Source organism: Xiphophorus hellerii, chromosome 8 (genome assembly GCF_003331165.1).
Source record: "Xiphophorus hellerii strain 12219 chromosome 8, Xiphophorus_hellerii-4.1, whole genome shotgun sequence".
In the NCBI taxonomy this organism is placed as follows: Eukaryota; Metazoa; Chordata; class Actinopteri; order Cyprinodontiformes; family Poeciliidae; genus Xiphophorus; species Xiphophorus hellerii.
In genome coordinates this window covers 15,932,666-15,959,837 of record NC_045679.1, presented here as the reverse complement: position 1 = coordinate 15,959,837, position 27,172 = coordinate 15,932,666, and the positions used below count along the sequence as shown (strand labels likewise).

The following is a 27,172-nucleotide window of genomic DNA, read 5'->3' as shown; positions in this document are numbered from 1 at the left end:
ATGTTGGATACTAATGGTCTAGTAGTATGTGAATATTTACATACTCCTAGACCTCTGCCTCTCAATTCCTCAAGGGATGGACAATTATCATATAATTAGTTATTGAAGGAAAATGATAAGAATCATGATTTATTGTTGTAGCAATAAGCTAAAGAGGTTAAAAGAACTCTATGCAGTTTGATTTAGATTGCTTTTGCTGTTTTAAAATTTTTGTGTCACTGCTGGTTCCATCAGTAATTATCTGAAAATATTACAGAATGCAATTGTTGTGAAATTTGTAGATGCAAACTTCCCATACTTAATGACGCTAATGTACTGAAGCAGTAAATTTGATTTAACTGGTGAGTTTTATCTTTAAAGGAGGAATATACTGTAAAATCGACCCTGGCTGGTGATCAGAACTGACCAGCTGGTTGAAAACTTTTAAAAATCTGATCATCTTTTCAATTCTATTCAATACCAGCTTATGATACAAACAACAAACTTCGGTGTGCAGGTGTTTCTCAGGAAAAGAAGACTCGGTTGTTTTGAGCATTTGAGGTGCACAAATAAGTCATACCAAAGAGATGTATGAAACTATTTCAAATGTAACCATATTTTTCTACCCATTTAGTTCGTTAAAGCTGCAAGAGAACCAGAAAGTACGAGACTTTCATCAGACAATAAGACAACATTTCAAGCTTTTAACCTTTGCCATGGGGCATCTGGAATGGAAATGACAGCAGCATTCTGAAAATTTTAAATTGAAGGTAAAGCTCTATCAATGGAACACAGTGAATCCCGTTTGAGTAATGTTAGAAGTATTAATAAGGCTAACTGCAAATCTAAAATGGAAAAGGTAAGTTCCACAATCATTTTATAACAATAAAATTAGTTTTTAAGGCAAAATATCAAATAATAATTGTGTAATCAGTGTAATGACTACCTACTCAAACATAGAAAACAAGTCAAAGATGACAAGAAGAATCTGGATGTTTGGATAAAAGAGTTTCTGCTCTTAAAGTCACCTAAAAGCTGCACAGAAAGAACAAAATCACTGAATACAATACCCCACGAGCGCAGAAATCTTTTAAGAAGCCATTAAATCTGTGGAGTTAACAGTTAATACAACACACAATAATATCCTCGATATGATTATAATGGATGTTTATGTCTGTCACATCAGCAATCACAGAAATCCATCAACATGGCATTAATCTGACTTTTAAACCCTGTGTGCTGAACCTCAAATCATATGGCACTATGATGCCCCCACACTCTCTACCCACATCATCAATGCAGTGTCGGTATGACAAACATTTGCCTACTTCTCATGCACCACCCCAAAACACCAATTATAAAGAAATGCAGGCTTCCTAGAGCTCTGAGGAAGGCAGATTAACTTACCGCAGCCACATAGTGTTGGGGAAGATGAGAGGATGAGGGCAAGAGAAGAGGGGCTGTAAAAATGGAGGCAAGAGGAAAAAAGGTTGCAGATGGAGAGGCACGAAGCACATTGTTTGGAAATGAGCTCATAGCAGAATAGCTCGCGTTTTATACTGTGGACTAATATGTTAACAGTTAGCTGACGTACATCCACCCACGAGATGGTTGCTGGTGCTTTGTTTCTCACTCTTCCTGGATACACAATTCTTTCTCCAAACCTTGATGAAAAGCCAGTATACTGGGATAATGACTGCCGTTTTCTTACTTCAACCTTTACTGCTAATCATATATTAGACTTGGCACACTAGGATATAACCATAATCACACTGACAGTGGTAAAATGGGGCCAGCCAACACTAGCTATAAATCTTGTTCATCTATTATGTGGAAGAGGAGTCATATATGCACTTAAACCAACAAGCTATCTAATTACAGAGTTTGAAAAAAGAAGGGGGGAGGGTACAAAAAGCTGTTTCTAATACATTTTGTTCAATGTACATAACCAAGAATTTCTTTGTCTTAACTCCACTTAACATTTAAAGCAATCAGAATTAGTCAGGTGGAAAGAAAAGAGAAAAAGAGACACTCAGGAAGCAGGTATTCTGAATGCGTGGATGTGTGTTTGCACATGTGGCTGTTTACTCTGAGCCCTCTGCTGAATGCAGCCGGAGTGTATGAGGCATGCAGACCAGCAGATGAAACTAGGGGACTTAGATTTCCGTATAATTTGCCACTTAGTTTAGTCCACAGGGAGGAGTGGACACTCAAGAATGAACTGGTCATTGCTCTAGTTCAAGGTTTAAAATCTGCATTAGCTTCTGGTAATAGTCACACTGCTGACACCGTTTGTAGCCAAAACTCCTCAGAAGTAAAAGTAATTATTTTACAGATTTTATGATGAAGTAGTTAAGAGGCAGTTACATTTGAGTTAACCTTCCAAGGCTTTTGGATGCCATTTTGATGCAACTTCCCAGTTAATGGGTTGGCACAGAGCAAGCTAAACTTTCATAAATCACAATCATAAATTTCAACCACAAGTAAAAACAGCACAACCCTTTGCTTAATTCCAAAAACAACAGTCTGATAAAACTGAAAAAAATAAAATATAATAAAATAAAATGAAATAAATCTAGAATTGTTTTACAGAATTGAATTTTCATTGTAGTCATTCTGGGCTTAATTCTGTGACTTAACAGCATAAAAAGCCAGCACTATGATAAAAACTGACACACAATAAAAAAAAAGGAGAGAGAACAGTCTATTGTGCACATATTTCTACTATCAACTGTAAATGCTTTGGAATTGTTATCTAGATGCCTGGGGAAAGACCCCGTTCGTCTAAATACCCGCCTGAGTAAAAACAGCAATAGATACACAGAGGAGAGACTCTGGCTATGAGACACTGTTGAACTGCAGTGGTGAAACTGCTCAGGCTTCTCTCAGCGTCTAAGTGGATCCAGATGCAGCTAGCTTTACAGCCCCAATCTTATCCTCTTACAGCGCTATGAAGAGGAGTTTAATGCAAAACCAAGAAACAGGACAGAACACCAATAAAGTCAAATTTGAGCTGGCAAGGGAAAATAAGTAAAGCAAAGGCCAAACAATGTGCACTGAAATGAAACCATTTAAAGGAGAAAACTTCACAAGTAGTGATATCTCAACATTTTTAGCAAAAAAAGTGTCCAAATTTTAAATCATATCCAACTTAATTGTCTGTCAGTAAGTAAGATGAGAAATGTTTTCTGCACAAGACAGCAACACTGAGCTGATCCCAGTCCTGTCTTTCTGGCGTCTGAGGTAACAGGTTGTCTGTAGAGAAAACAACAGCTGTGTCCGGAGCTGCAGCGGCCTGCTTGGGCATGGAGCAAGGAAAGGCAGTAGGGGAAGTTTTTTTTTCCTGCACAAGTGTTCACGTGTGTGTGTGTGTGTGGGGGGGGGGGGGGGGTGCATGGAACCAGGTGGCAACAGATTCTCAGACTGCATTCCTAACTTCACTTGGAGGCACTCTCTGAGCATGCAAATGTGAATTTTGTGTGTGGATATGCAGGTTAAAGCAAATTGGAGAGAAAGATAAGTTATGTTGCTTTCAGACTACAATGATGCCATAACTGAGCTTCAGAATGGATAAAAAAAAATCTATGGCAGCTATACAAGTTTCAACCAGTGTTAATTTTAAAAGCAGAGTTTCATCTGACTAAATGTTATTTAAGTATTAATTGCATTTCAGTCACCTGTGGACATTTTGGTTTTAGGTTTAGTTTTAGTCAATGAAGTTTACAAATTTAGTCAACTATAAATCACAAAGGACTACTTTTTTAGGGCCTTCCACATCTTTAAGAAAAATTCTTCTTATACTTAAGTAATGAACGTCTCTTGTAGGTGCGGGCGTTACATTTTATACAACATAGATTAACTGTTTAACAAAAAAAAAATCCTGAATAATATCCTTAATAAGAAAAATAAAATAATCCGATTTTGGTTAATCAAGTGCATGTTTATCATTGCCACCAGTCATACTATACCTGAAGAATAAATGTTTATAAAAATCTTTACCATTTTTCCTGCAAGTAAAATGGTTACTGTGAAATATTCCAGATCAAATTTACAGATTTGTTAAAAGAAAAAGATCCTTAACTCCATCAGGGATTGAAACTGTGATGAAAAGCCAAAGTGACATTCCTCAAATTTGTTTTATATAAAAACAAAATCGTCGTCTTCAACACACAGAGAGACTTATTTGTAGTCAGTCCATTTTGATGTCAGTTTTCTGTGACTGATAAGAGGAAAATTTTTATCATACAGTATAATACAATTCTTGAATATTTAAGTTACTTTTTTATACACATTAGCTAAGGTCATTTTTGTGGGGGGGTGGGAGAGGATAACCACTCAAGCAGTGAAGCTACTAAAAGGTTACATCATTGCTACCAATAACACTGTCAGCTGAAGTGCAAGAAGCTGACAGAAAATCAGTATTAGTTACCAAAGAAGGTCATGGTCTGTTGTGCTGGGAAAACAGTTTGGATCAACACTTAGATCAGTTTTATGCTGCTCAACAGACAGAAGAGCTTCTGACAGATCACAACATTAACACTACAGTAAATCATCCAATCATTCCAGTCTTGTAAAAGTCTCACGTAATTTAGGACACAGAACTGAAGCATAGCTACCCCTACTCGACAGCCTGCTTCCTGGTGTTTCTTTAAGTTGTCATTTCTGCAGGTATTTACCATTGCTGCACATTCAGTTTAAAAATACTCCCATCACCACTCTGTTTTCTCCATAGTGAGAATTTAGCAGGAGTAAATGCCCCTATGTATGGACAATGAACAAATAGACAGATATATTTTCCTCCAAGCAATAATTTATTCTTATTCATTGACAAAAACATCAATAATTTTACTTATAGTTATCTTTATTTGTACTTTGTTTTTTTTAGTTAACATAATTACAAAAATTGACTAAATGTGTTCCTAATTTTCTTAGTCAACAACATCGACACTAGCTCCAAACGGTATTTTAGTCTTGATTTAAAGGAATTCAGTGTATCGGCTGCTTTGCAGTTCTCTGGAAATTTGTTCCAGATTAGAGGAGCATAAAAACTGAATGTTGCTTCTCTGTGTTCTCTTATCTGTGGTTTTGATTCTAGGGATCCAGAGTAGACTTGAACTAGAAGACTTGAGAGGTCTAGAAGGTTGATACAACAACAGGACTTTAATGTATTTGGTGCTAAGACATTTAGTAATTTATAAATTAACAAAAGCATTTTAAAGTCTATTCTCCAAGCTACGGGAAGTCACTGTAATGACTTTAGAACTGGGTGATGTACTCCATTGTCTGATCTGCTCCAGCTGTCTATTTTTTAGGTAGACTTACAAAAACACTGTTGCAGTTTCTCTGGATTATTCTGGGACATTAATCCCTTAATCCTGGAAATATTCCTAGGTGATAGAAGGCTGAATTTGTAATGGCTTTATGTGTCTTTGGAGGTTCAGGTCTATGTCCATCACTACCTCCAGATTTTGGGCCTGATCACTAGTTTCTAGATGTACATCTGAAGCTATGTCCTGACTCTAGATCATTCCTCTTTAGGTCCAAAGATAATTTCTTCTGTATTGTTTCTGTTCTATTGAAGAAAGTTATGGCACATCCATGCATTTCAATATCATACTTAAAAAACCTCTAGAGTAGTCAAAGTGTTGTACATTAAAACATATATGTAAAAAAACATTTTATGTATGTAAAAAACATACATACAAAACACACACATACAAAAAACATGGCAGGTGTATTTTAAGGGACCATACAAGACAAGGTCTTTACCAGTTAAATTTAAATCTTAATTAGGTCATAAATGCTAAATCAGATAGGTCAGGGTTTCTAAATAGGCTGAAGGTGATTAATCTTTGCAACTATCTGAAGAAAAAAGAAAAACATCAATAAGATCGTTTTGCACTTTTCAAAAACATGGAACAATTACAAAAGAGATCCAATAATTAAAATAGAGAGAAAAGAACGAGGGAATGAGGGAAACCACACCAGTTATTTGAGAGGGGAATGCACAAAGGATTGCATATTTCTCCTTACTGCTGCAGCTTGCCCTAATGTTTAACTCTCACTCCTTGTCTCTGAGCATAATAGGCAATATTACTCAACCCACCTTTGATGCAAGAGACCAGATACAAACATGTGATTCTCTTGGAAGCATAGCAGATAGGCTCAAGAGAAATGTTTTGGCAGGAACCCAAGAAGAATGTGGTCATACTGAGCAGAGCTCAGGGTTACACAATTGGCCTTATTTTCCCTGCAGAGGAATTTTGCATGCTACGATGGAAAGAATACAGGTGACAATATTAAGACTTTGGCAGAATGCAAACAACAAGCCGAGAAACGTTTTTCATGCTGAATGAATGTTAGTGTTGAAATAAAAAAAACAACAAAGCTATAATTTATCAGAGGCATGCGACTTTGGTGGCATAGTTAAAGTTGAAAAATGGGCCTGCTTGGAAAAGTTTGCTTTCCTGCTTGGAAAAGTTTGCTTTTCCATGCAGGAAAAGCGAACCTTTTCAAAATAAAGCTTGGAAAATGTACAAAAAACTAAAATAGATTGCAGGGATTAGTAAATCTTACCAAAGGAGAGCAGAGCAACTCCAGAAAACCACTGGGTGTCACACTAGAGCAGGACAATAAAAACTCCAAAACAAACTGTGCTGTGGCAACATCATCACACAACTACAGTTTTATATGTCTGTTTATGATTTCAAAAAGGCTTTGGAAACAGCCTGGATAACCTTTAAATGACAGACAAACATTACATGTAAACATATGCTTGTCTTGATTGCGACTACAAGGGGTTCAAATTTATTTATTTGTTAAAATCCAAAACAAACCATTAATACATAAAGATCTCAGAATGGTCACTTCCCATAAACATTTTTAAAAAAAAACAAGTCTCACTATCATAATAATACCCCTTATGTTTATTCATTTCAGATAAATTCTCAGAGCTCTTCTTAAATACTGTTTGGTTTCATTAATCAGCAACTTTTATCGACCAGCACAAGAGATTAGTAAATACAGATTGCAGGATGTGATATGGTGAAGCAACTAACTCCCTTGCTTTTCGTCACTAAACTGTTGAGGCTGGTCATTAATTAGTGTGACAATAAAGGGAAATTTGTTTTCCACATGGCCAAGACTTGATGAGAGGAAATAACACTGATGGGAAGTGATGTGTCATCTGGCCAGAGACAATCGTGTGTTCCAGACAGAAAAGGCCTCTGCAGCAACGCTCACACATCACTGAACAATCAGTCCTAACAATGCCACATATTCTAGCACCATCATTATCAGTCAAGTTGGTGAACCTTAAATCTGTGCTAAATAAAAATTAGCACAGATAAAACAAAAACTTTGATTATTACAGGATTTTCATATGTGTTTTAATTAGCAAATAAATTTGCTATGTGACAGGGACATCACCTGAGTATGTCTAATGTTGCACTCAAATTTGGAGACATAGCCAACCAGGTCAAGGGACAAGCCACCAGAGGCCTAACAGCTGGTATCAATGAATATTACTAAGAGCTGCTCTGTGGTTGTGTGTCAATGTGTGCCGTACAAACACACACACATGCACAACAAGGAAGAATCATACGAAGAGATTTTGGTCTCTAATATTCCAAGGATTCCTCTACTTTCAGTAAAAACAAAAAAATACATTTACTGACTAAAAATAATATGGTTAGCCCAACACACAGACAGCATCTACTGACACAAATGCACACCTGGCACCCAGATTTCTTTTTATGTAACCAACAATTACAGAGATTTCCTCTTCCAAAGATTAACAACAAAGGAATCGTCAAATGTTTTTTGTCCTCGTCAACAAATACACAGATCTGTATATACCATCATGGTGTTATCAGGTATAGTGTGCTGGTACTGGAACATAATCCATTTTGCCTTCAAAACTGTTTTAATTCTTTACAGCTTAAATTCAAAAGGGTATTAAAAATTCCTGCAGATTGGTCGGTTGGACATTAAATACCCCATTTAATGCTTTATTTACCTGAATTGTAATGTGAATAGAAGTAAATTCAATGTCATCATTAAGATATTAGTTTTAGATGATTTGAGCTTTCTGATGTCCTGCATTATCCTGCTTGTAAGTAGCAATCAAATGACAGTTATAAAGGGACAGACACAGTCCACAACAGGCATTTGTTGATATGAGAGTAACACTATGACAACTTTTAGTGAAAATACCACAGTATCATTATCACCACTCCTTTTCACTCGGTGCACCTCAGACTTCCAGTACAAAACAGACTCCCGTTATTTGTGGAAATACTCAGATGACTCTGCAGTTGGCTGATTTATCAGAGATTATCAAGAAGTTAAGTATAGAGAGATAGTGAACCGCTTGATAGAATGGTTTGGAAACAAAGCATGTTATTACTTCATACTAAAAGGAATTTAAAAAGAAAAAGAAAGTTTTTATGGTTTTAGAATTGAAAACGTAGTACCTTAGTACACTTCGAGATCAGATCATGCCATGTCAGCAACAGCTCTCAGCTGTGCTGAATAAAATATGCTTAACAGGTATCTAAGTGGCCTAAAGTGTGCCAAGAAAATTTCTATTAGACCGTTACACCACCACAATCTGAACTCCTGAATCACATGAAGCAGGATGGGTCCCTGCCAAATTCTAGGTCTGCCATGCAAGTGCCCAAGTTAAAATTGAGACCCACTCAGGTCAAAGTTTCTCAATCTGTTATTAACCTATTTTGGTGACTCTCTTCGAACTGTAGCCTTAGACTGGTGTAGTTGGTTCACGTTGTTAGCTCATATTCTTCTTCTGCAGCCCATCTACTACATGGTTTACATATTGTGCATTCAGAGATGATATTCTACACACCTTCATTGTAACAAGCTAATGTTACCTGTCTATTATCTCAAACCACTCTGCCTTAGAGTGGTTTGAGATAATAAGGTCAGAGGACCTTATTAAGGTCCTCTGACCTTAATAAGGTAAGTTTGTCCAGACACTTGTCAATCCCCATGATCGTTCCATCTTTTCAGACCAGTCTCTGTAAATCCAAGCAAGGTTTGGGTGTGGAGGTCCCAATAGATCACCAGTTCAAAATCAGTAGAGTCCAGATGATTGCCTGATTATTCATTTGTATCAACAATTGAACAGGTGTAGCTAATGCAGAGGTAGGTGAATGTTTAAGACATGAATGTTGTGCTTCCTGGAAACAACATCTAAGGGACGCTGAACCAGTTTCTCAGCAGATAACAGCTCTTCCATGACAGAGCGCTTAGTCTCCTTCAGAAACACCAACATAATTGCTTCATTCATGCACTATGCTCATCTGCATCAGATGAATGTCGTGTACTTCTATAGTTACCTTGGTGTAAATTCTTTCCATCTTGCTTCTAATCATCTAAAAAGTTTGCTAGCCCAGAAGTCAGACATGCAATTAGAAAGGTCTCGGCTGAAGTTCACGGGGAAGAAAAGAAGCCCTGGTGTGCCCTTACCGAGCAAGCAAAGGCATGTCAATGGCCTATGCATTTCCTGTCACCCAACTAGTCTGGCTAGCTAGCCTGGCACCTTTTTCCTCAGAAATATGTTACTTCAATATAAAATCATAGCAGAAGTTAGCCGTATGAAAGAATTTCTCAATTTGGTTGTTCATATATCTCTGGGGAGCTGGAGGTAAACAACAAATATGCATTTAATTACTCTTGATGGCAAAATAAAAGTTAATAAATACAACATACATATTTTAATTATAAATAAGGGATCACTAAAATGTTCTAGTGCCACAAAAGAAACATAGCTTGAATTTATCTACTTAAATGAACCAAACTGTGACATAATGCTCGGTTATGGGAATGCTTAATAAATAGGGTCTCTATGACACAATCAGCAGCCATTACCAGAACGTAAGGCACACCTGCCAAAAAGGACAGGAATGCTAAAAGGGAGTAAAAATAACTTAAGATTCCTCCTGTTATTGGCTACTGATCTACATCACAATAAAAACTGTTGTATGAAACAGTTTCAAAGTACATCAACCCATTTGAAGTATAAGTGTATAAAATAATTAGTTAGGATAGAGAGGATACCTACTTCAACTTGCATTGAAATTGTGATAGCAATCTAAAGTTTAAGTTCAAAGTGGCACGGATACTTTTGCAATGCATTTTAACTATAGACACCAACTAGAAAAAATCATTTCTAACTACCTAGTAAGCATTTAGAATAAAAAAGTAATCAGATGAATCTGGCATGTCTGGAAAAAAATGGTAAGATATCTCTGCTTTTAACTTATTCCATGGTACTTCAGTTTGTATGTTTTTACATACTGTTTTTTTTTTTAAACAAAACAAAACATTAAAGTCAGCTAAAAATATTCTAGGCGCATCACAACCATTTTCAAACATTACAATCGGTACTAACTAGCCAGTGAAATGTCACCAATCCGCTGTACAGTACACAATGAAGCCAAAGAACAGACAGGTCTTTGCTTGCCTCTTTACTGCCTGTGTCTCTCTCCCAGGCAGTTGCATGCAGAGGTCTGAACCTGCCTGCTGGGAAGGAGCAAGGCAGCTGGTTATCCCACTTTTAACGAGCTTAAGCTCACCAAGAGGGAGAGAAAAAAAACCCATAAAGCTGTTGTTGCTGCCCTGCTCCTGCACTGTGACTCACATCCCCTCTTATGGCCTAACCTGCTCATCACAAGGGAAAGGGGGCAGAAAGGGAAAACAAATATGCCCTGTTGCTGACCCTTTGCAAAATTCGACCTTTTTAACCAACAAAAGATTTCACTCTGCTTTTCTGACCTTCCTTGACATGTCCCCCTCTGCGTTAAACAAGACTTTTGAGTCAGTGGGTAGAGTTTTCTTACAAAGGCAATCACTGTCCGATGCTTTTTATGAATATATAAAGATAGCTTTGAATGGCTAATGCTTTTTTACAGAGAATGTTTATACCAACACAAGCTGCAAATTTATTTTAACAAGCAGTTTATCATTCCAAACATTGCCATCTTTGTGTACAAAGTAGGTATTTAGAAATATTAAACTTGTAAATTTGTACTTATTACAGAGCCTAGTACTTTCCACTAGAATAGGGTGTGTAAAATGTGTGTAAGACAGTTCATATTATCTCAAGCCAAACGTGTAAAAATAAAGCACAGCCACTTTAAATTCTATTGTTTTCTGAGCGTAGTTCATCTTTGTTTTAATAAATAATGAGACTGGATTCTGTGGAGTAGTTTTGCAGCTGGATTTGAATCATTTCAGAACCTACCTACCAAAATAGCTAAAGGGTGTATTTTCCCAGAAGAGGAGAGTTACTGGAATTTAAAATAATGAAATGTAATTTGCTGACTGAAGGGTATAAGTGGCTTAAAAGTTTAAGTATTTCAACAGGATAAAAGATTTTTCAGATTTCTTTTCCAGATTCCAAAACACTTTTTCCCCCATCTGACTAAATGAAATCAATCTCAAATAAGGCAGCATCGTTTCTGAATGTCTGACTATTCATTTTGTTGGCATATTCAAGTTTTATATCTCTGTGGATACAAGAACAAGCTATCATCACTGACAATTAGCATAAAAGGGGTTTTTTGAGCATAGCGAATCCACTCCAGAACTGTACTTGTTGGTAATATGTTGCTGCCAGACCTGAATCATACATGATGAAATGCCTATTTGTCCTTCAGACTCTCTCAATTGAAAAAATATGCATACATTTTGTCTATGCAGTGATTGATGGTGGTTAACCCCCTCCCAAATCCCCTGTTAACATTGGAAAACATGTTTGTGATGCTCTATAAATTACTCCTCAGATTATTCCACATAACTGCACGCTGTTCAGGGCCAGCATGTTTCAAATAGAGAAGTTAATGTTATTGCACATCATGCTTCAAATGAGGTGCAACAGAAAATTATGAGATGAAAATCTAAGATGGCCTAAAATGTTTTTTGGCACCATTTTTGGCACTTTACTAGTTTAGTTTAGTAGGGCATAAACTTAACTTTGCAAATTGCTACATTTCTGTTTCTTCAAACAGCATTACAAACAGATATATGTAATTATTTATCACTGCATCATCATGAAGTTTTACAATTAAACTGAATTAGAAAGGTAAGTTAAAAGAAAAAAATTCAAATGACATTATGTATTAATGCATATGACAAAGTAAACAGTAAGGTAGACCTTGAACTCTTCATACAGACTTCCAACAACCTCAGTGGGAAAATTAAGTCCTGTTTTTTCATCATTAAGTTTTTAATGGTTAATGAGAACACTATTGTACGCAGGCAGTGTTTTCCATTATTTTTTCTCTATACCCTTTTTAGATGGTTAAAAAAAAATACAAGAGCCTTTCATTTATTTCTGCAGACATCCCAACAGCTAATTTCTGGATAAATAGATTTACAACCACGGGGATAATTTGTCCAGTTTATGAAACGGATATATCGTGAAAACACTTTCTGTTCATATAAATCGATATTTCAATTGATAAATTGAATGAACGTGGAAAGCAGAAATATGGTAGTGAATAGGAAGGAGGTGGGCTGTCATTGTAGATTTTAGTAGGGTTCCTGAAGAAAAGAAGGTTTGGACACGCATGTTATTAAGTCATTTATCAATTAATTTAATGCTAAAGTATTCAATATCTGTATTGAATACAGCGGGATAGAGTCCTATTTGGACTCTATCCCACTTTTTAAATCAAATATGTTGCAAAGTGTAGAGTATATAACTATAACATGCACTTTCAATGTAAAGATCAAAATATAATCCAAAATATTTAAAATACCTGAGTTTTAGACTGTGCAATTACAGTGCTCTTGTTTCAGTGTTGCACAAAGTATGCGCCCCACAAGTCATGACATAATAGCCTTAGACCGCTCTGACAAGTTTTACGGTCTACATCCCCCTGCCAAAATTTGTTGCAACATGTTGATGACATTTGAAACAATCTACAAATGTAATGTGAAAGAATAGCAGATTCAATAATCTATTGTGTTAATTTTGAACAATTTCAACTAAAAATATGGGGAAATTTATATTCTTGTGTGCATCCTGTGGTTAATTTTAACTTGGGGAAAAACATCACAAATGAACAGGTCTACCTGTCATCAATGACAGTATCTATTTTGTCACTGTTCAGCTTCAGCTTGATGAAACTATAATATGAAAGCAGGGGACAGAACATAATTTCAGTATGTGTTTGTAGATCTGTGCAAATATGATGCACAAAACTAATGAAGCAATCATTCTGTTTTGTTTGAAAATAATTTATTTCTTTATACTTTATGAAAGAGTTCTGATCTTACCGTGTCTATCGAAAACATTCCATGGCTGGCTCACATGGCGTGATGAGTCTCTCTTTCCCCCCTTGATGAAAGCTGGCAAACTGGGTCTCCTCTGGTCCCCTACAAATTTCCCCGGCTGCTGCCCCATAAGGGCAGGGTGCCAGGCTGCAGCCGGGACTATCCAAGCTGGTATCAGTTGTTCCCCGTTCCACAGTTGGGTACCAGACAGGGAGAGAATCAGGGGGACACAGGAGACCCGTTCCCTACCTCAGAACGTCCCTTCTGAGAGAACGGGTGATTCAGGTCACCTGAGCAGATCAAAGTTACACCAGTATGTCTCCGCGTGTCACACATTAGTGGAGCATCCGCGCTCACAAGACAAAACAAGCCATTTCAGGGGGAATCTGAAAAAAATAAAATAAAATAAAATAAATAAGTGCATTTACAATTCAATACAGATATCAATAACATGAATCTGGTCCATCTGAATAACTGATCCAGAAACAATAACTTCTAAAGATTAGGTATGAGATACTGTTGCTATGCTAACTTTGATTACTTTAGAACAAAATTGTATGACCATATTAAATAGATTTTTTACTGTGTAAACCAGCTGATAGCTTCCCAGATGTAGTTTTGAAACCCAGTAACCTCACGGAGAGTGAAATGTATTTCTCCTTTAACTTCTACACCTTAACTGTCTGTGTTTTTAACAACCAAAAATATTTCCAGCAGCCACATTGGTCTTTTCAGCAAGCATGATAAAAGTGTAGAAATCATCTTTCAACCCAGTTACTGGCAGTGCACAGCAACAACTGGGAAATACTTTGTGATGCATACAGCTGGGGACAACTCATGTCACTGCAATTATTTCCCTGGCATCTCATAAAAGAACCTTACTTTGGGAACGCCATAATGGAACATTTTTGCCATTTTGAAATTGCAATTTTTTATAACTCCAGTGTGTTTTGGTATTGTTAAAATGCCTCTGCAAACCTAAATAAGGCCAAAATTGCAAATACAAAACTGTCTCCAACTTAAAGAGTGCGCTAAACAATAATTTTACAAATTGTTATTGTTAAAGGAGGGTAGATAAAATTATTCACATTTGGTGTTTCAAAAACTGAGAAAGATTTTCTCAACATGGCAGTTCAAAATAATGTGATAATGAATTTAAGGAGTGGTGCCTGCAAAAAGGGACAATACACACAGATAGTGCGATTCTGATGGACTTGTCCCGACATGTTTAACATAGAATAAAGGCAACACTTGCAGTGTGTATTGATTTTTTGTGATTTGTGAACTTATACTATGTCATCAAAATGCTTCCCACATCATAACACCAAGCCTTTACTAAGTCTGTTACTGTCTTGGTCAACAGTTATATTTTCCCCTTTGAATTTGTCATCCTTTTCTCCAGATTATCCATAAGATTCCAGCTTTTCCTAAGCAAGTTGCATTTAAAGAAATACTATCTTCTAAAAAAATAATAATAAAATAAAAACTTCACTATAACCAGGGGTGTTTTGTTTGAAGGTTAAACACAAAACCAAGGCTTCCCAACAGAAGAAAATTAAACATAGGGCTCACAGAACTAGAACAGAATGTTGACATATCATTTTTTCTTGGTTCTTAAATATTTTTGTATTACAAAAAATGTATGTCATCCTAGATGCACTTATCAAAATTGCAATCGGTGGTTGGTGCTCACCTGGGCAAAAACTGAAAAAAAAAAGTTTATTTTTCTTCCCCATTCCTTAAAAAATAAAGACCTCTAATATTTACAATCTTAAAATGCTAGCGGTGCACCGATTGCAGTTTTCTGGCTGATTGTTGATTACCAATCTTTAAAAAGTCTGACCTGCTGATTCCAATTTTGGATGCTGACTTTGCAACATTGGGGCGACTATTGACTACAAACGTGCAGACATGACCTGGTGGGCCAGTTTTCTACACCTTAAATCAGCCAAACCTTTCTTACAGGACAGCAGAAGAGGACAGTGGTTGATTTTTAAACCTTTGCTGAGGTAGATAAGATCGGTGGATAAAATCGGCTTCACATGTAAGAATTGGCCGATCACCGATCTCCCAAAATTAAGGAAATTGGCGCTGACAAATTGGCCGGCAGATAAATCAATGCACTCCTATAAAATGCTTTAACCAATAGCATGCACTTAGCATTTAGTGAGTGTAATAGGCGATTAATTCAGATAAAGGTTCAAAACTACTGAGATTCAAAACTGCTACTACTTCAGTCCAATTTGCATTAACTACAGATAAACTATATGGGAAGAAAAATCTATTCAGAACATTTTGTTGCACTTATTACAATAATGCTAAAAGTGGCAATACAAAGATTGTCAAACACACCAAAAATAAAACTGTCATTTAAAAAAATATATATTTTTTTCCATATGCCAGCTACATTTAGCATGCTTTGATAAATAAATATTGTTTTGACAGCAAACAGATAATACCTGCCATACTATCTGTTAGGGTGTTTGAAAACATAATCAATTAAGAGTTTTGTCAAAGCAAGTCTCCATATTCCCATACAATAAATGATATAAGTGCCCATCCCTACATGTATTCCTTCTTGTGTTTTTTTTTTTTGACTAAAAAAAATTAAATCATCTGAATCACTTAAAATCTAATTGATTTGAATTGTTTTCCTGGGCCTTCCAAGGCTCAGGAAATTGATTTTGGGAAGAGAAAGCCTCTTAGGTGCATCTCTATTTTACTGTATTCCCCTGTTGTCTATGAGTCAAAGAACATAATAAACCTAAAAATTATTCACAGGACATGGTATTTTATTTGAAAACCTGTAGAGTCTTATGAACATGTCTGCAATTTTTTAATTAGTAACTCAAACAGCTCTTGATGGCAAAAGTTTTAGATTGCATCCTAAATGTAGTAGATAAACTGAACGCTTAATGAATAGCACGTCTGAAAATCAATCAGTTTGAGTTATTTTTCAAAGGAAAAAATATTGCTGTATGCATAATAATTTTTGAAATATATGCACATCTTTAAATTTTGATTTTCATATTTTAGAAAACGGTTAAACGTTTTTCTACACTACACGTAGATTTGGAGTACCTTTAACTCAGCTTTCCGCTCGCAATAAACAGTTAATCATCAGCAACTGGCAATATTGGTAAATTAAAATATTTTCTACCACTTGGAAACAACTTATTTTGCCTCTAAAACGTTAACAAAGGTAAGATACATACGTATGACAACTTACGTGGTCAGAGAAACAGTGAAACTGTTGGTTAGCCGGAGCCATGAAAGCTAACCAACGTCTGCTGGTGGTATGCAGCGCGCAGACCCTAAATGCACGTCGAGCAGTCAACAGTTGGTTCTTGCTGCTTCCCGACAAACAATTTCGGACAAGTGCGCTAAAACCTCTCAACAAATGTGTCTTAGCACCATACATTCCCACATTACGACTGGACTTTCCAAAGTCAGCGCAATGACTTAGTTTCCAACTTCCGTGTCCACTTTTCCCGTCTCATGGAGCTTCTCCCCGTCTGATACCCGGAGTGGAGACGCTTCAATCAAGGAGGCGAAGGGAAGTTCAGTGAAGTCCGCCGGCCAAATAACAGCGACTCTTTCCGCAAGCCCTGTCCAATGCTCACAGCAACCGAGCTCGTCGATACCGCCTGCTCTGTTTGCGTACTTATTCATCGCTTTCACGTCAAAACCGGAGCAGTAAACTTTGGCCGAGGAGCAGTTGTTTCGCCGAGGCCGCCATACTTCCATACGCAAGGTGGTTTACAGAAAAATGTGGGTGGTGCAACGTGTGACGTGACGTTCGTGCGTGGGATACTGCTTTGGAGCTGAAGGGGCTTCACAAACTGCTCAGATACAAACCTAGGAAGACTAATTAGTTACAGTCAATAGGACATAGACATGAACATATTTTGTTACAATTAGAACTCCACCTCGAAATAATTTGAACTTTGATACTAGTTAGATGCAGTTGGAGCTCAACAACTGATTTAAGTTAGAACTCTGATACAGAAGCCACTGATGAGCATCTCAAAAAAATACCTGAACTATGGCCCAAATCTCAGAGTTGAAAAGGAGGCTTCATGGAAGCAGAGCAGGACTGAAGAAAAGGAGAAAGTTCAATTTGTTTCATCAATAACAATGGGCAAAAATTATATCCTCAATTCTAACATCCCTTCGCCTGACTTTCTAACCATACGGCCAAATATAGATTTGAAGAGAAACAGCAAAAGCAAGTGAGGTGGATTAGTGGTGCTTGCCAAAAACTGATGGGATTGTCCAGGCCTTTACTGTGAAATATCTCTGCTACTCAGATATTGAGCTGCATATTCAAACAGCTCGTAGTGTCATGAGACTGTCAAACAGCAAGTCTTCAGTCCGAGGTTTCTTTGAGATTGGTGCTAGACTGACCACTACCAGAGACCCTTTCCATCCTCAGCATTGCCATTTGCAATTACTCTCTGGGATACTATAATGAGTCATAGTATTTAATTGAAGTTTTGAAATCACAAACTATCTTCCTTCAGTTGCTGGAAGGTTTACTACAGGATAACTTAATTTTAGTCAAGTGATTCGGAACAACTTGCAAGGTAACATGATAATAAAAAACCCTACCTGTTGGAGTGACATTAAAAGTTGGTAATGTCTGATACCTTAATATAATTTTAGTGATAATACAGTCAACACCACTGCTCCTATTAAGTCAAATGTTGCATTTTATACATGGTTTCCTTCTTTTTTAATTGATGATTCTTCCAATGATTATTGCACTAATAATTTAACATTCTGATGAACCATAAATAGAAGCAGATAAATATTGTTAAAGCTGATTCTCTTTGAAGATTGTTATCTTCTGAGAGATGCCCGTCTCATTTTCTATCAGAAACAAAGATCTTGGTTGAATGAAAATTCAAAATCTAAATCTGGCAGATGTGTATGAATAATTTTGGGCTAAACTGAACATAAAAAAGACAGGTAAGTATATAAAAAAGGGGGAAAGAAGTACAGCAATACTTTAGCAGTGAAGTCTTTAAAAAAGGATGTACAGTATGTCCTTTAGCTGATGTGAGATGTTTGCCCATAAAACCTTCTGTACATTTTTTCATCTTTGAGGTTCCACACAACAGACCACACAGAATCCAGAGAAAATAGAAATTACAGAATTTAATCAAACAATAAAATTGCTTTGTGTATCAAAAGATGTCAACTGATGTCTTCTAATAACTTACCAATTTGTTTTTATCAGTTTTTCGCAACACTAGCTATGAGTTTTATCAAATACAAAACAACAAAAGCCATCTAAGCCATGTAAGTGGTTCTATTAGACAGAGTTTGTTTTAATTTTGGTTAGATACTTTGTGCCTTCTTAACTCTCGTGTTCCAGCAGCTTCTGTTGTGTCAACATTACAATCTCCTCCATCACTTCTGGTTTTAAGACGTCCTTGACCTGCAAGCGAATAGATAAAAGAAGCTTTTATTGAGAATAAGCAATTTACACAAATCTTTATATAAAAGCAAACAGCTCAAATATTTCAATAATTCTGCTATGAAGGGAAAATCATAAACAAAAAGACCCCCAAAAACCTCATGTGCAATGGCATTTCAAGATGTTTAGGCTTGTATTTGAAAAAAAAAAGTAAGGAAAAAAACTGTCATTTAAATACTTTAACAAATAAATTATAGTTGGAACTGTAACATGCATAATAGACCCGTCTTCTGACAAGATGCAAGAACAAATTTGTTTCAATTCAATTGTGCAGAAATTTCAGCACAATTGCCTCACATTCAATTTGTTTAATACAACTTTGTTTCTTCTTTACAGATTACATTTAAGAATGTAATCTTACATGTACAGAACACCTTGTGATTCCTACCTGGTGCTGCAGAGACGACTCGTAGCAATAGAGAACACTTGTGTCATACAAAAGCACTTTATGAGCCGCCAAAGCCAGTAGGCAGTTTCTAAGCCGTGAAATCACCTCTCGATCTGAAAGGCTCACAGGCTGAGAGGACAGAGACAGGACACACGCACAAAAACAACCTCAGTTAAGCACAGTTCACTTGTGGTTATATTTGAAAATAATTAGAGCTGGGGTCTCCCAGTGCTTTTCTCCAGATTGGTGTTTGTGGGTTCTTTTACACCAGTACCTCCAGACTGGTGTAGAAGCCGCCAGCTTCCTCTTCTTGCTGTCCCGGCGTGGGATACAGCCATACAAATCCATTATTCCCCAAGATGATGGATGCACCACAGGGTAGGTTGTGGAAATGCGTTTTCTGCCTCTTGATCAGAGATGGGGAAAGCTGCACCAGCACTCCTTGACCCAACTGAGAGAAAGAGGACAAACAGACCCTGAGGTAAAATGACAACTAAAAAATTTAAAGCAATACAAAGTCATCTTTAATTAATTTTAACACACACAAAAAAAATCTACTTTTAACGATAAAGGTAAGAAATGTAAAGACAACCTCTTAGAACTGCATTTAAGTGGTAAACTGGTCATCACTTAGTAGCATATTATCACAATACAACATAAAAAGAAGAAAACCTCCATGAAATAATTGTAGCGTACTAAAACTTACTTTTCCATACTTTAAACTACGAGTGTGAAGTGACAGGGCTCCATCTGAGAAAACAGACTGCACTTCTGCCTAAAAAAAAAAAAATCACAGGAAAATGTAAAAATGCTCATTATTCTTGGAAACAGTAAATACGGTAAAATATAAGTCAGAGGCAATACAAGGCTAATGATGCCCTACACTGATGAGATCGCCCTCTTGAAGGTATTCTCTCATGGTGAGCTCATCTTCTGCTGATCTTCTCCTCTAAAAGGTGAAATCAAACACTTCAGAAAACACTGTAACACAAAAATGACTAAACAAAATCAAAGTCATTTCGATAATCTCACCAGTTCTCCTCCCGGCAGATTGACAGATGACAACAAGAGGACAGAATCTAGTCTGGAGTTGGTCTCCACCTTCCAACGCTTCTGCTGAACCTACATTTTACCACAAATGGAGGACCAACAGTTTTTGAGAAAGAAGAGAAAAACAAACACACAAATGTTATTTCTACTCCAAAAAAAAGAAAACAGGTGATCCACTTTAAGAAAATTGAGTTGATTTATTAGAAGTAATCAAATTAAGTTTATCCAAGTAAACATATTGAGTTTATTAAGTTGTCATGTTAAACAAACATAAATAAATTAAGTCTGACAAACTTAGTTCAATCACATGTTAACAAGTTCACTAATTTTTTTTTGGGGGGGGGGTTACATTTGGAGCTCCATTTTCTTTTTACAGCGCAAGGAGTAAAAATAGATTCTCACCTCTGTAATTCTACCCACTACAACATCTCCAACTTCACCATTAAATCTGCAATATTAAAAAAAATCAATATAATTCAAATCCATTTGCAGAATTTTCCGGAAAACACAACAAGATACAAAACTAAGTAATAGCAGCACATACGAATTATCTCAGTTATTAGAAGCACCAGGTGTTCAAAGTTCAGTGACTCACCTCGTCTTAAGAGGTCTGACACATATTAGTTTGTCCACCCTCTGCACCTCTCCAGCCACTGATGCCGTCAGCTTGTCTTCGTCAACATATGTACCGTGACCCCTGGAGGAAAATGAGAACTGTAAATATGGAGTCAAAAAGCCACAAACAATGCAGACTTTGCCCGAAAGTCTGCATTGTAATTGGATTTAGTGATATCATTTCTACGTCTGTGTATATTACCATCTGTGAATCTACAGCAGAAATCGATTTGCTCCAAACTCTAAGTTTGTGATTTTGCTACTGGCTGTTCCATCCTCACAAAAACATCTAAGATTTATTCAGTATTTGGGGCTGAAGTTTAAAGAATCCAAACGGAATGTTAGACATTAAATGTATTAATTGTTGTTAATCAAATAACAATGTTACTTTTTTTTGGGATTATCCTCCTCATAAAACAATGTAAATTTCATGAGATCTCCAGCGAAGTCCAACAAAATGCAAAATACACCAGGAAAAGCACTCATGATAAGATTCTGTAATGTTTATCTGAAATGGGGAGACCAGGCTTTTCCAAGGATGTTAAGGAAAATGAGCTTTTTTATTATCATTTTGGGAGATGACAAAAAGGATCCAAAAACTTGTTTTTTTATATCTTAGAGGAGACAGTAGATTTTTTTTTTTTTTCCGATTCCAGTTTCTACCAGATAGTTGGTGCATCGCTTATCAAATAACAGTTTAAAGAAATGTTAAAATTGGCACATTTTTCTATAGCTGATTATTTAGCACAAAAAAAATTGGTGTGGCAATTCAAGTCCAACAAATTCCTTTACTGTTTTACTCGTTACGTACCTCATGAACCCAGTGTCTGAAGTGATAACATCTCCGGGGACAACCAGATCTTTTCGGTCAGCAGGAAAATGTGAAAGAGACATTGAGTTTTTAACAGTCGGTAATCTCATGTCCACAGCCATGTTGCTCTCTTTCTTTCTTTAGCTCCTGAACTTCAGCTGGATGTTTCACTGCGGCAGACTAAAGACAAATATTGAATTATTTAAAATACAACATACTATATTAGCTCTAAAGTCCAAACAAACTTTGGTAAGCTTAAAATGACTTGTGCTATGAGTGAACCATGCTAAGCAAATAACTGTTTCATTTCCGAATGCTTCTACTAAACCATGTGCCATCGCCGCCTTTAGGTAAGGAGTGGAATATGACTCAACCCTTTTACTCTCCATATATTATTTTTGGATTATTATTATTATTGCAATATTCCACCTCAATCCATGAAAGAAAGAAAGAAAGAAAGAAAGAAAGAAAGAAAGAAAGAAAGAAAGAAAGAAAGAAAGAAAGAAAGAAAGAAAGAAAGAAAGAAAGAAACTGGATGCTGTGGATGGTAAACTTTTGGAGTGGGAATTTTGTTTTTTGTTTACAGCAGGTTTTTTACTAGCAGGTTTATAGCTTTCTCCAATTTTGTTTACTTGTAAATTTTACTTTCCGACATATTTGTTGTGTGTTTCTTAGACTTGTTAAGAAATTTAAAAGAAAAATTTACCTTTTCTTTTCTTGTTTCTGCAGGTACTTTGTTTCGCCGCCAGATGTCAGCGTCGAGCCATTTTGTCTTCCTCGCAACATTTCTCACATAACACAAAGCTGACGTCACATTTCAACACCACGCAAACTCTTTGGTCTCGCCCAATCAGCGTTAAGTCGGATAGACGCTTGTAAAAATGGCGACGGTGAGGCAGAGTGGAGTGAAGACTCTTAGCCGTGAACAGACACCTCTGGTCAAAACACCGAAATAATTGATACGACACTGGGAGCGAAAGTTAGTCGACCCGTTTGATGCTTGCATCTCACAGTTGGACGCTAAGTGGAGACGCAGCGGTTCTTTTTGCTTTTGTTTTCGGGAACTCTGGGTTCCCTTGGACCGCTCATTAGCTTCAAGTTAGCCGCGTAGCTTCACTGGCTGCTTGAATCTATCTTTATGGCATCTGCGTACCGATAACCTGCGCAGTGCCAAAGGCTGGGATCTTCCAAAGTTTTTAATCTGACGAAAACGGCCGCTAATGTGTCATCTAGATTAAAAACTATTTAAGGAGGATCTCCGCACTGTTGGAGTTGAGGAGGGAGTTTCAGCCGTCATGTATTTTCTAACCGGCTGGCCCCGGAGGCTGCTTTGTCCGCTGAGGAGTGCCGAGGAGCCCTTTCATATCCAGCCCAGCTCCCAGAGGCTTTACTTCGCCTTGCTGTCAGAGACGCAGCTCAGCGTCTGGTTCTCTCGGGTAAGTTGAGTGAAGCTGCTGCCCGGTGTCAGTCATGTTCAAAAACTCAGCTGACCAGATAACAACAATGCCAGCAGTGCTAGTTTCACTTTAAGAAACATTCGACCTACTCTTTAAGCTGCTTCGTTATTTGGAAGCCGCTTATTTTCTTTATATTATGGCTGTAATGTAGGTATATCTATGATAACTATTTAAAAAAAAAAAAAAAACCTAGGTAATTTAGATTACAGAAGTGAGGCATGGGTTGGTGAGATTTCTTTTACCGTGATGTGTTGGCATATGGTTACACCTGTACACTCACCACTGAGATGACAAGTGACGTTGTTTTGCGTCATTTGAGAGTGCTGTATATCCGCACACCTGTGTAGAGTGATGGTTCTACTGTGCTGTCTCTCATCCAGTTGTCAGAGGTTTAATTACTTATTCGTAAGAGCCTGTTTTTAAAATTCATAGTTTACAGTAATATCCATCTAGAATGTGTAATAGTCTACTATTCAAAGATGTAATACCTTTGTGCTCATCTCATCCTTCAGTTGGGTTTTGTAGACAAAATATTTGGAACAAAAAACATTAGATTTTACTGTTATAGTTAGTAATAACTGTGGCTCAGCGGGTCAGATGAATCAAAATGAGGATGAAAAGGTGTTTATTCAAGATAGCTTGTCCAACATCAAACCAGTGTTTTTGTCTTTGACTTTACAACATATAGGTTATTTAATTTAGGTGGAAAAACTACACATACAATTTGTGGCAAAAAAAAAAAAAAAAGGAAATCAGTCATTCATTCACTAATTCGTTAATGTGCTTTTGAGCAGGGACATCACATAATGCTGCATGGTAACCATTAGCCTGTACTTAATCCTCCTAACCACAGACTGATTTGCATACTCAGCTTGTGGTTGGCCTTTTTTGTTTAAAAGAACTATAAAATAAACTTCTAGGTATATTGAAAAAATAGGTTGTACATTTAGATAAAACAAAACAGCTAAAAATATCATGGGAGTTGGATCAAAACAAAAAATATTGCACGTTAGTCCTAGTGCCAAACAGTATTTGATGAAAACACATTAGTTTTTTGCCTTTACCTCACAATATATGTGTTTCTTGCCTGAAACAGGTGTTGGAAGCTTTTTGACTTGCTGAGATTTGCATTAATTTCAATTTCTCACTCTTAATTCCTGCTTAGTATTAAGCTTAGTACTGTTTGGGGAGCTGGCTGGTTCAAATGGTAGCGTAGACGCACCATGTGCAGAGGCTACAGCACTGGGAGTGATTCCTGGTCCCTGGCTGCTGTCTGCATATCTTCTTCTTTCTTCACCCTCTTTCCTATCAAAATAAATGTTCTATTAAGGCCCCTAAAATTAACTTTTAAAAATGTGCTGTTTAACTGGGTTCTGCAGTTCTGCAACAGTAATATTTAACATCAGTATTATTTTAGTTTCTTTATGCTCAGAGAACAGCTAAGTTGTACAACTTATTTAAAGTCAAATTTATATATTGAAGCCCATCACTGATGTTTACTAAAACCTTCATTTAAAGGAAGTCATTTGACCCAATAACCTATCACATTGTTTATAGCAGTCTGTTTTCCAGATCTTTTGTATATTATTAAGATGCAGTAACAATGGATAAGGGGTCACTGTTAACTTCCTGAGACACACCCAGGATTTGGAGCATGTCTTGCTTCCCTTCCCTTTCTGTCTGCAGCATTAAAGAAAGATGGACTCAGAAATTCGTATGGTCTCTGAACTGTTATTCAGGATCTTTTCTCTCTTTAGTTTCATGTGTCTTCAGCCGCAGTCTGAAATCGGGCAGCTCAGCTTAGCTGAGGTGCAGTGCAGTCGTTTGTGAAGTAGAGCAGCAAATTGATAAATGTTTTCTATTCTGTCACACAGACACATAAGTATGTGTGGTTCTGGATATTTTCAAAGCACAGACTGAGGGCAATTATTTTTTTAACCAACAGTGACTGCATGTTTCAGTCTTGCTGATGCGACATGGGAAATGATAATAAAACGAAAACAAAGCATGTTAAGTATGCTGTTTATAGTAGTTTAGCAGTTACATTTTTATTTGAAATGTCCTGCAAATGGAAATAAGAATATAGAACATATTTGTATTTCTAAATGTTGTTTCCTTCCTTCTTTTTGTTCTTTTCTATCTCATTTGCTTACTTCTCCCTCCTTGTGTCCTTCCTACTATTCTTTCCTAGTGTTCTTACTTCCTTTTGTCCTCTGTTAATGTTCTACATTCATGTCCCTGCATTGTGTGGTCAGTCAGTCATAGTCGTTTATGTTTGATCGAGTCATAATCTGTTGTATTTCTTGAAAATCATCTGGCGCTAAATGAGAATCAGAATTGTAATGAATGGAATCAAGGATGAATTGCAAAATTTTCAGAAAACTATAGAATGAAATAGTTTTTTTCTTCTCAGTGCAATAAAATACTCATCTGCAAAGAAAACAAACTCACGGACTGTGGCTTAACGTAGGTATGGAATGTTTTTATTACAAGTTCTAAATAGAAGTAGGAAGGTATGAAACGACAAACTTGTAGGTATGTTATGGTAGTATGAATTGATGGAGTAAATTTATTCAGAACTGAATGATGCTAATTTACTATGAAGAAACTACAGTTTCAATTTTACAAAAATAAATTAAGAGAAGCTTTAATCATTTTCAAGGAAACTATTTTGAACAGGAACAAAAATAAGAGTCCAGTAGATTTATTGTGTTATGATCCTTTAGTGCTGAACCTCACTGTGGTTTGCGCATTCGGAGCTCTAAAGAAGATAAAGGTTTCTGTTGATGCCAGTGACATTATTAAATTTTAATTATATGAAACAAACACCATAGGGAAGAAAGAGTTAAACCATCTCCTCTAATTACATTGACTAAGGATCCCTGCATCTAAAATTACACATGGACACATTTTTCCTATTCCATGACCTGACACACTTGTAGGTGTTCGGTGCTTTTCTGCAGTACTTGGTCTTTTTATGGTGACTAAAAGAACAATTTCTCACCTTTTCATCAAAAGGCCAACTACTTTTTTATAAGTGTGAGTAAGGTATTTTCCCCACTTCTGATCATGAAGCTGCAATAACTTCTCAGCAGGGTGCACAGCTCTCAGAATCAGCAAGTAAAAGAATAAAACAAAACAAGAGATTGTGGTTTTGGGCCTTAAACTTCTACCAGGTTTCATTTTTTTAGCAGCTTCTTCTGTATTTAAGAACCTAATAGTTAAAGTTGAACATTTGTAAATAATATGTGATAACACACTGCTTCTGACAAGGTAAAGGTAGAATAAGGTGTGTATTTACTTTTTTCTCTCTATCATGTGGCGTAAGCATTAGCTTAAACATCCTTTTATTTAAACAAAAATTTAATCATGTCTATTCTACATTTGTTTCCCATAAAATCATGTGACTTACTCGGTTCTCATGAACATGGACAGCTATGGGGAAGTGTCCACAACTCCAAATTGTACAAATTCAATTTGCTGCGTGACTGTGGAATTTGGAATTTGGAAATTCTTCAAGCTGCAGTTCAAATACAAAATGCAATTTTTTACAATGTCTAGGAAAATAATTTGTATGAGCTGTTTATGGGGTTTATAAAATTACAGTAATCGTAACTTGACCTATAAAATAAAATTGAGCTTCAGAGCAAAAAAAAAAAAAAAAACTTTGCTGGGGTAAAATTAAGCCAAATGGCTTCCTCTGTGTTGTGCTACAGTTTTACAAGAAATCCTCTCATACTGTTGATAAGCAGATAAAATTTCTGATTGTTTCCTCCTCCACAGGAAAGCTAAAACTCATGGTGGAGGCACAGAAACCTTTAAAATTTACAGTGGATTGTCATGAAATATCCTAGTGCAGATGTGATACCTGTGGTGGTACTGTTGTGTTGAGGTGGTTTAGAAACGTATGTGTTCAGTACGAAAAGCACAGTAGGGTCAAGCTTTCATTCACGCTGAAAACAGGTTTTCCAAATTTGCCACAATCTGCGACTTTCAAATTCTGAAGGACAAAGTAGGACAGTTTTAATACAGAGTGAGTGACTTATTTATTGGCATCTTTTACATTTTACAATACCCATAATGCTAAA

General features: G+C 36.6%; 3 protein-coding genes across 5 annotated transcripts in view; 1 reads left to right on the top strand and 2 right to left on the bottom strand.

Annotated features, from left to right (window-relative positions):
- The window catches only part of abl1 (c-abl oncogene 1, non-receptor tyrosine kinase), a 33,646-nt gene extending 16,601 nt beyond the window's left edge, over positions 1 to 17,045 (bottom strand). For both annotated transcript variants that reach the window (XM_032568961.1, XM_032568962.1), the window contains exons 1-2: positions 16,511 to 17,045; positions 13,285 to 13,667 (exon numbers count right to left, since the gene is read on the bottom strand). In XM_032568961.1, the coding sequence (XP_032424852.1) occupies positions 13,285 to 13,411 (127 nt within the window). In that variant the 5' untranslated portion in view covers positions 13,412 to 13,667; positions 16,511 to 17,045. The remainder of the gene's footprint in view (positions 1 to 13,284; positions 13,668 to 16,510) is intronic.
- A 1,381-nt stretch (positions 17,046 to 18,426) lies between these two features.
- On the bottom strand, positions 18,427 to 21,951 carry exosc2 (exosome component 2). The gene is made up of 9 exons (XM_032568876.1): positions 21,628 to 21,951; positions 20,797 to 20,898; positions 20,604 to 20,649; positions 20,184 to 20,273; positions 20,035 to 20,100; positions 19,858 to 19,926; positions 19,426 to 19,602; positions 19,152 to 19,280; positions 18,427 to 18,724 (listed from the first exon to the last, which is right to left on the bottom strand). Exons 1-9 carry the CDS (start codon positions 21,747 to 21,749, stop codon positions 18,644 to 18,646), a joined length of 882 nt encoding a protein of 293 aa, XP_032424767.1. The 5' UTR covers positions 21,750 to 21,951; the 3' UTR covers positions 18,427 to 18,643.
- Positions 21,952 to 22,479: 528 nt separating this feature from the next.
- ric1 (RIC1 homolog, RAB6A GEF complex partner 1) overlaps positions 22,480 to 27,172 on the top strand; it is a 29,274-nt gene continuing 24,581 nt past the window's right edge. The window contains exon 1 of one of the 2 annotated variants that reach the window (XM_032569070.1): positions 22,480 to 23,063. In XM_032569070.1, the coding sequence (XP_032424961.1) occupies positions 22,923 to 23,063 (141 nt within the window). In that variant the 5' untranslated portion in view covers positions 22,480 to 22,922. The remainder of the gene's footprint in view (positions 23,064 to 27,172) is intronic. The other variant, XM_032569069.1, reaches the window with a different exon arrangement.

What these genes read in the sequence shown, in the direction of transcription:
- exosc2 (XM_032568876.1), bottom strand. Translation starts at nt 21,749, where the DNA reads ATGGCTGTGGACATGAGATTACCGACTGTTAAAAACTCAATGTCTCTT. An exon ending in GTAGTTTAAAGTATGGAAAA is followed by an intron (nt 19,603 to 19,857) that starts GTAAGTTTTAGT and finishes TCTTTCTCTCAG; the next exon opens with TTGGGTCAAGGAGTGCTGGT. An exon ending in GCTTCTACACCAGTCTGGAG is followed by an intron (nt 19,281 to 19,425) that starts GTACTGGTGTAA and finishes CTGTCCTCTCAG; the next exon opens with CCTGTGAGCCTTTCAGATCG.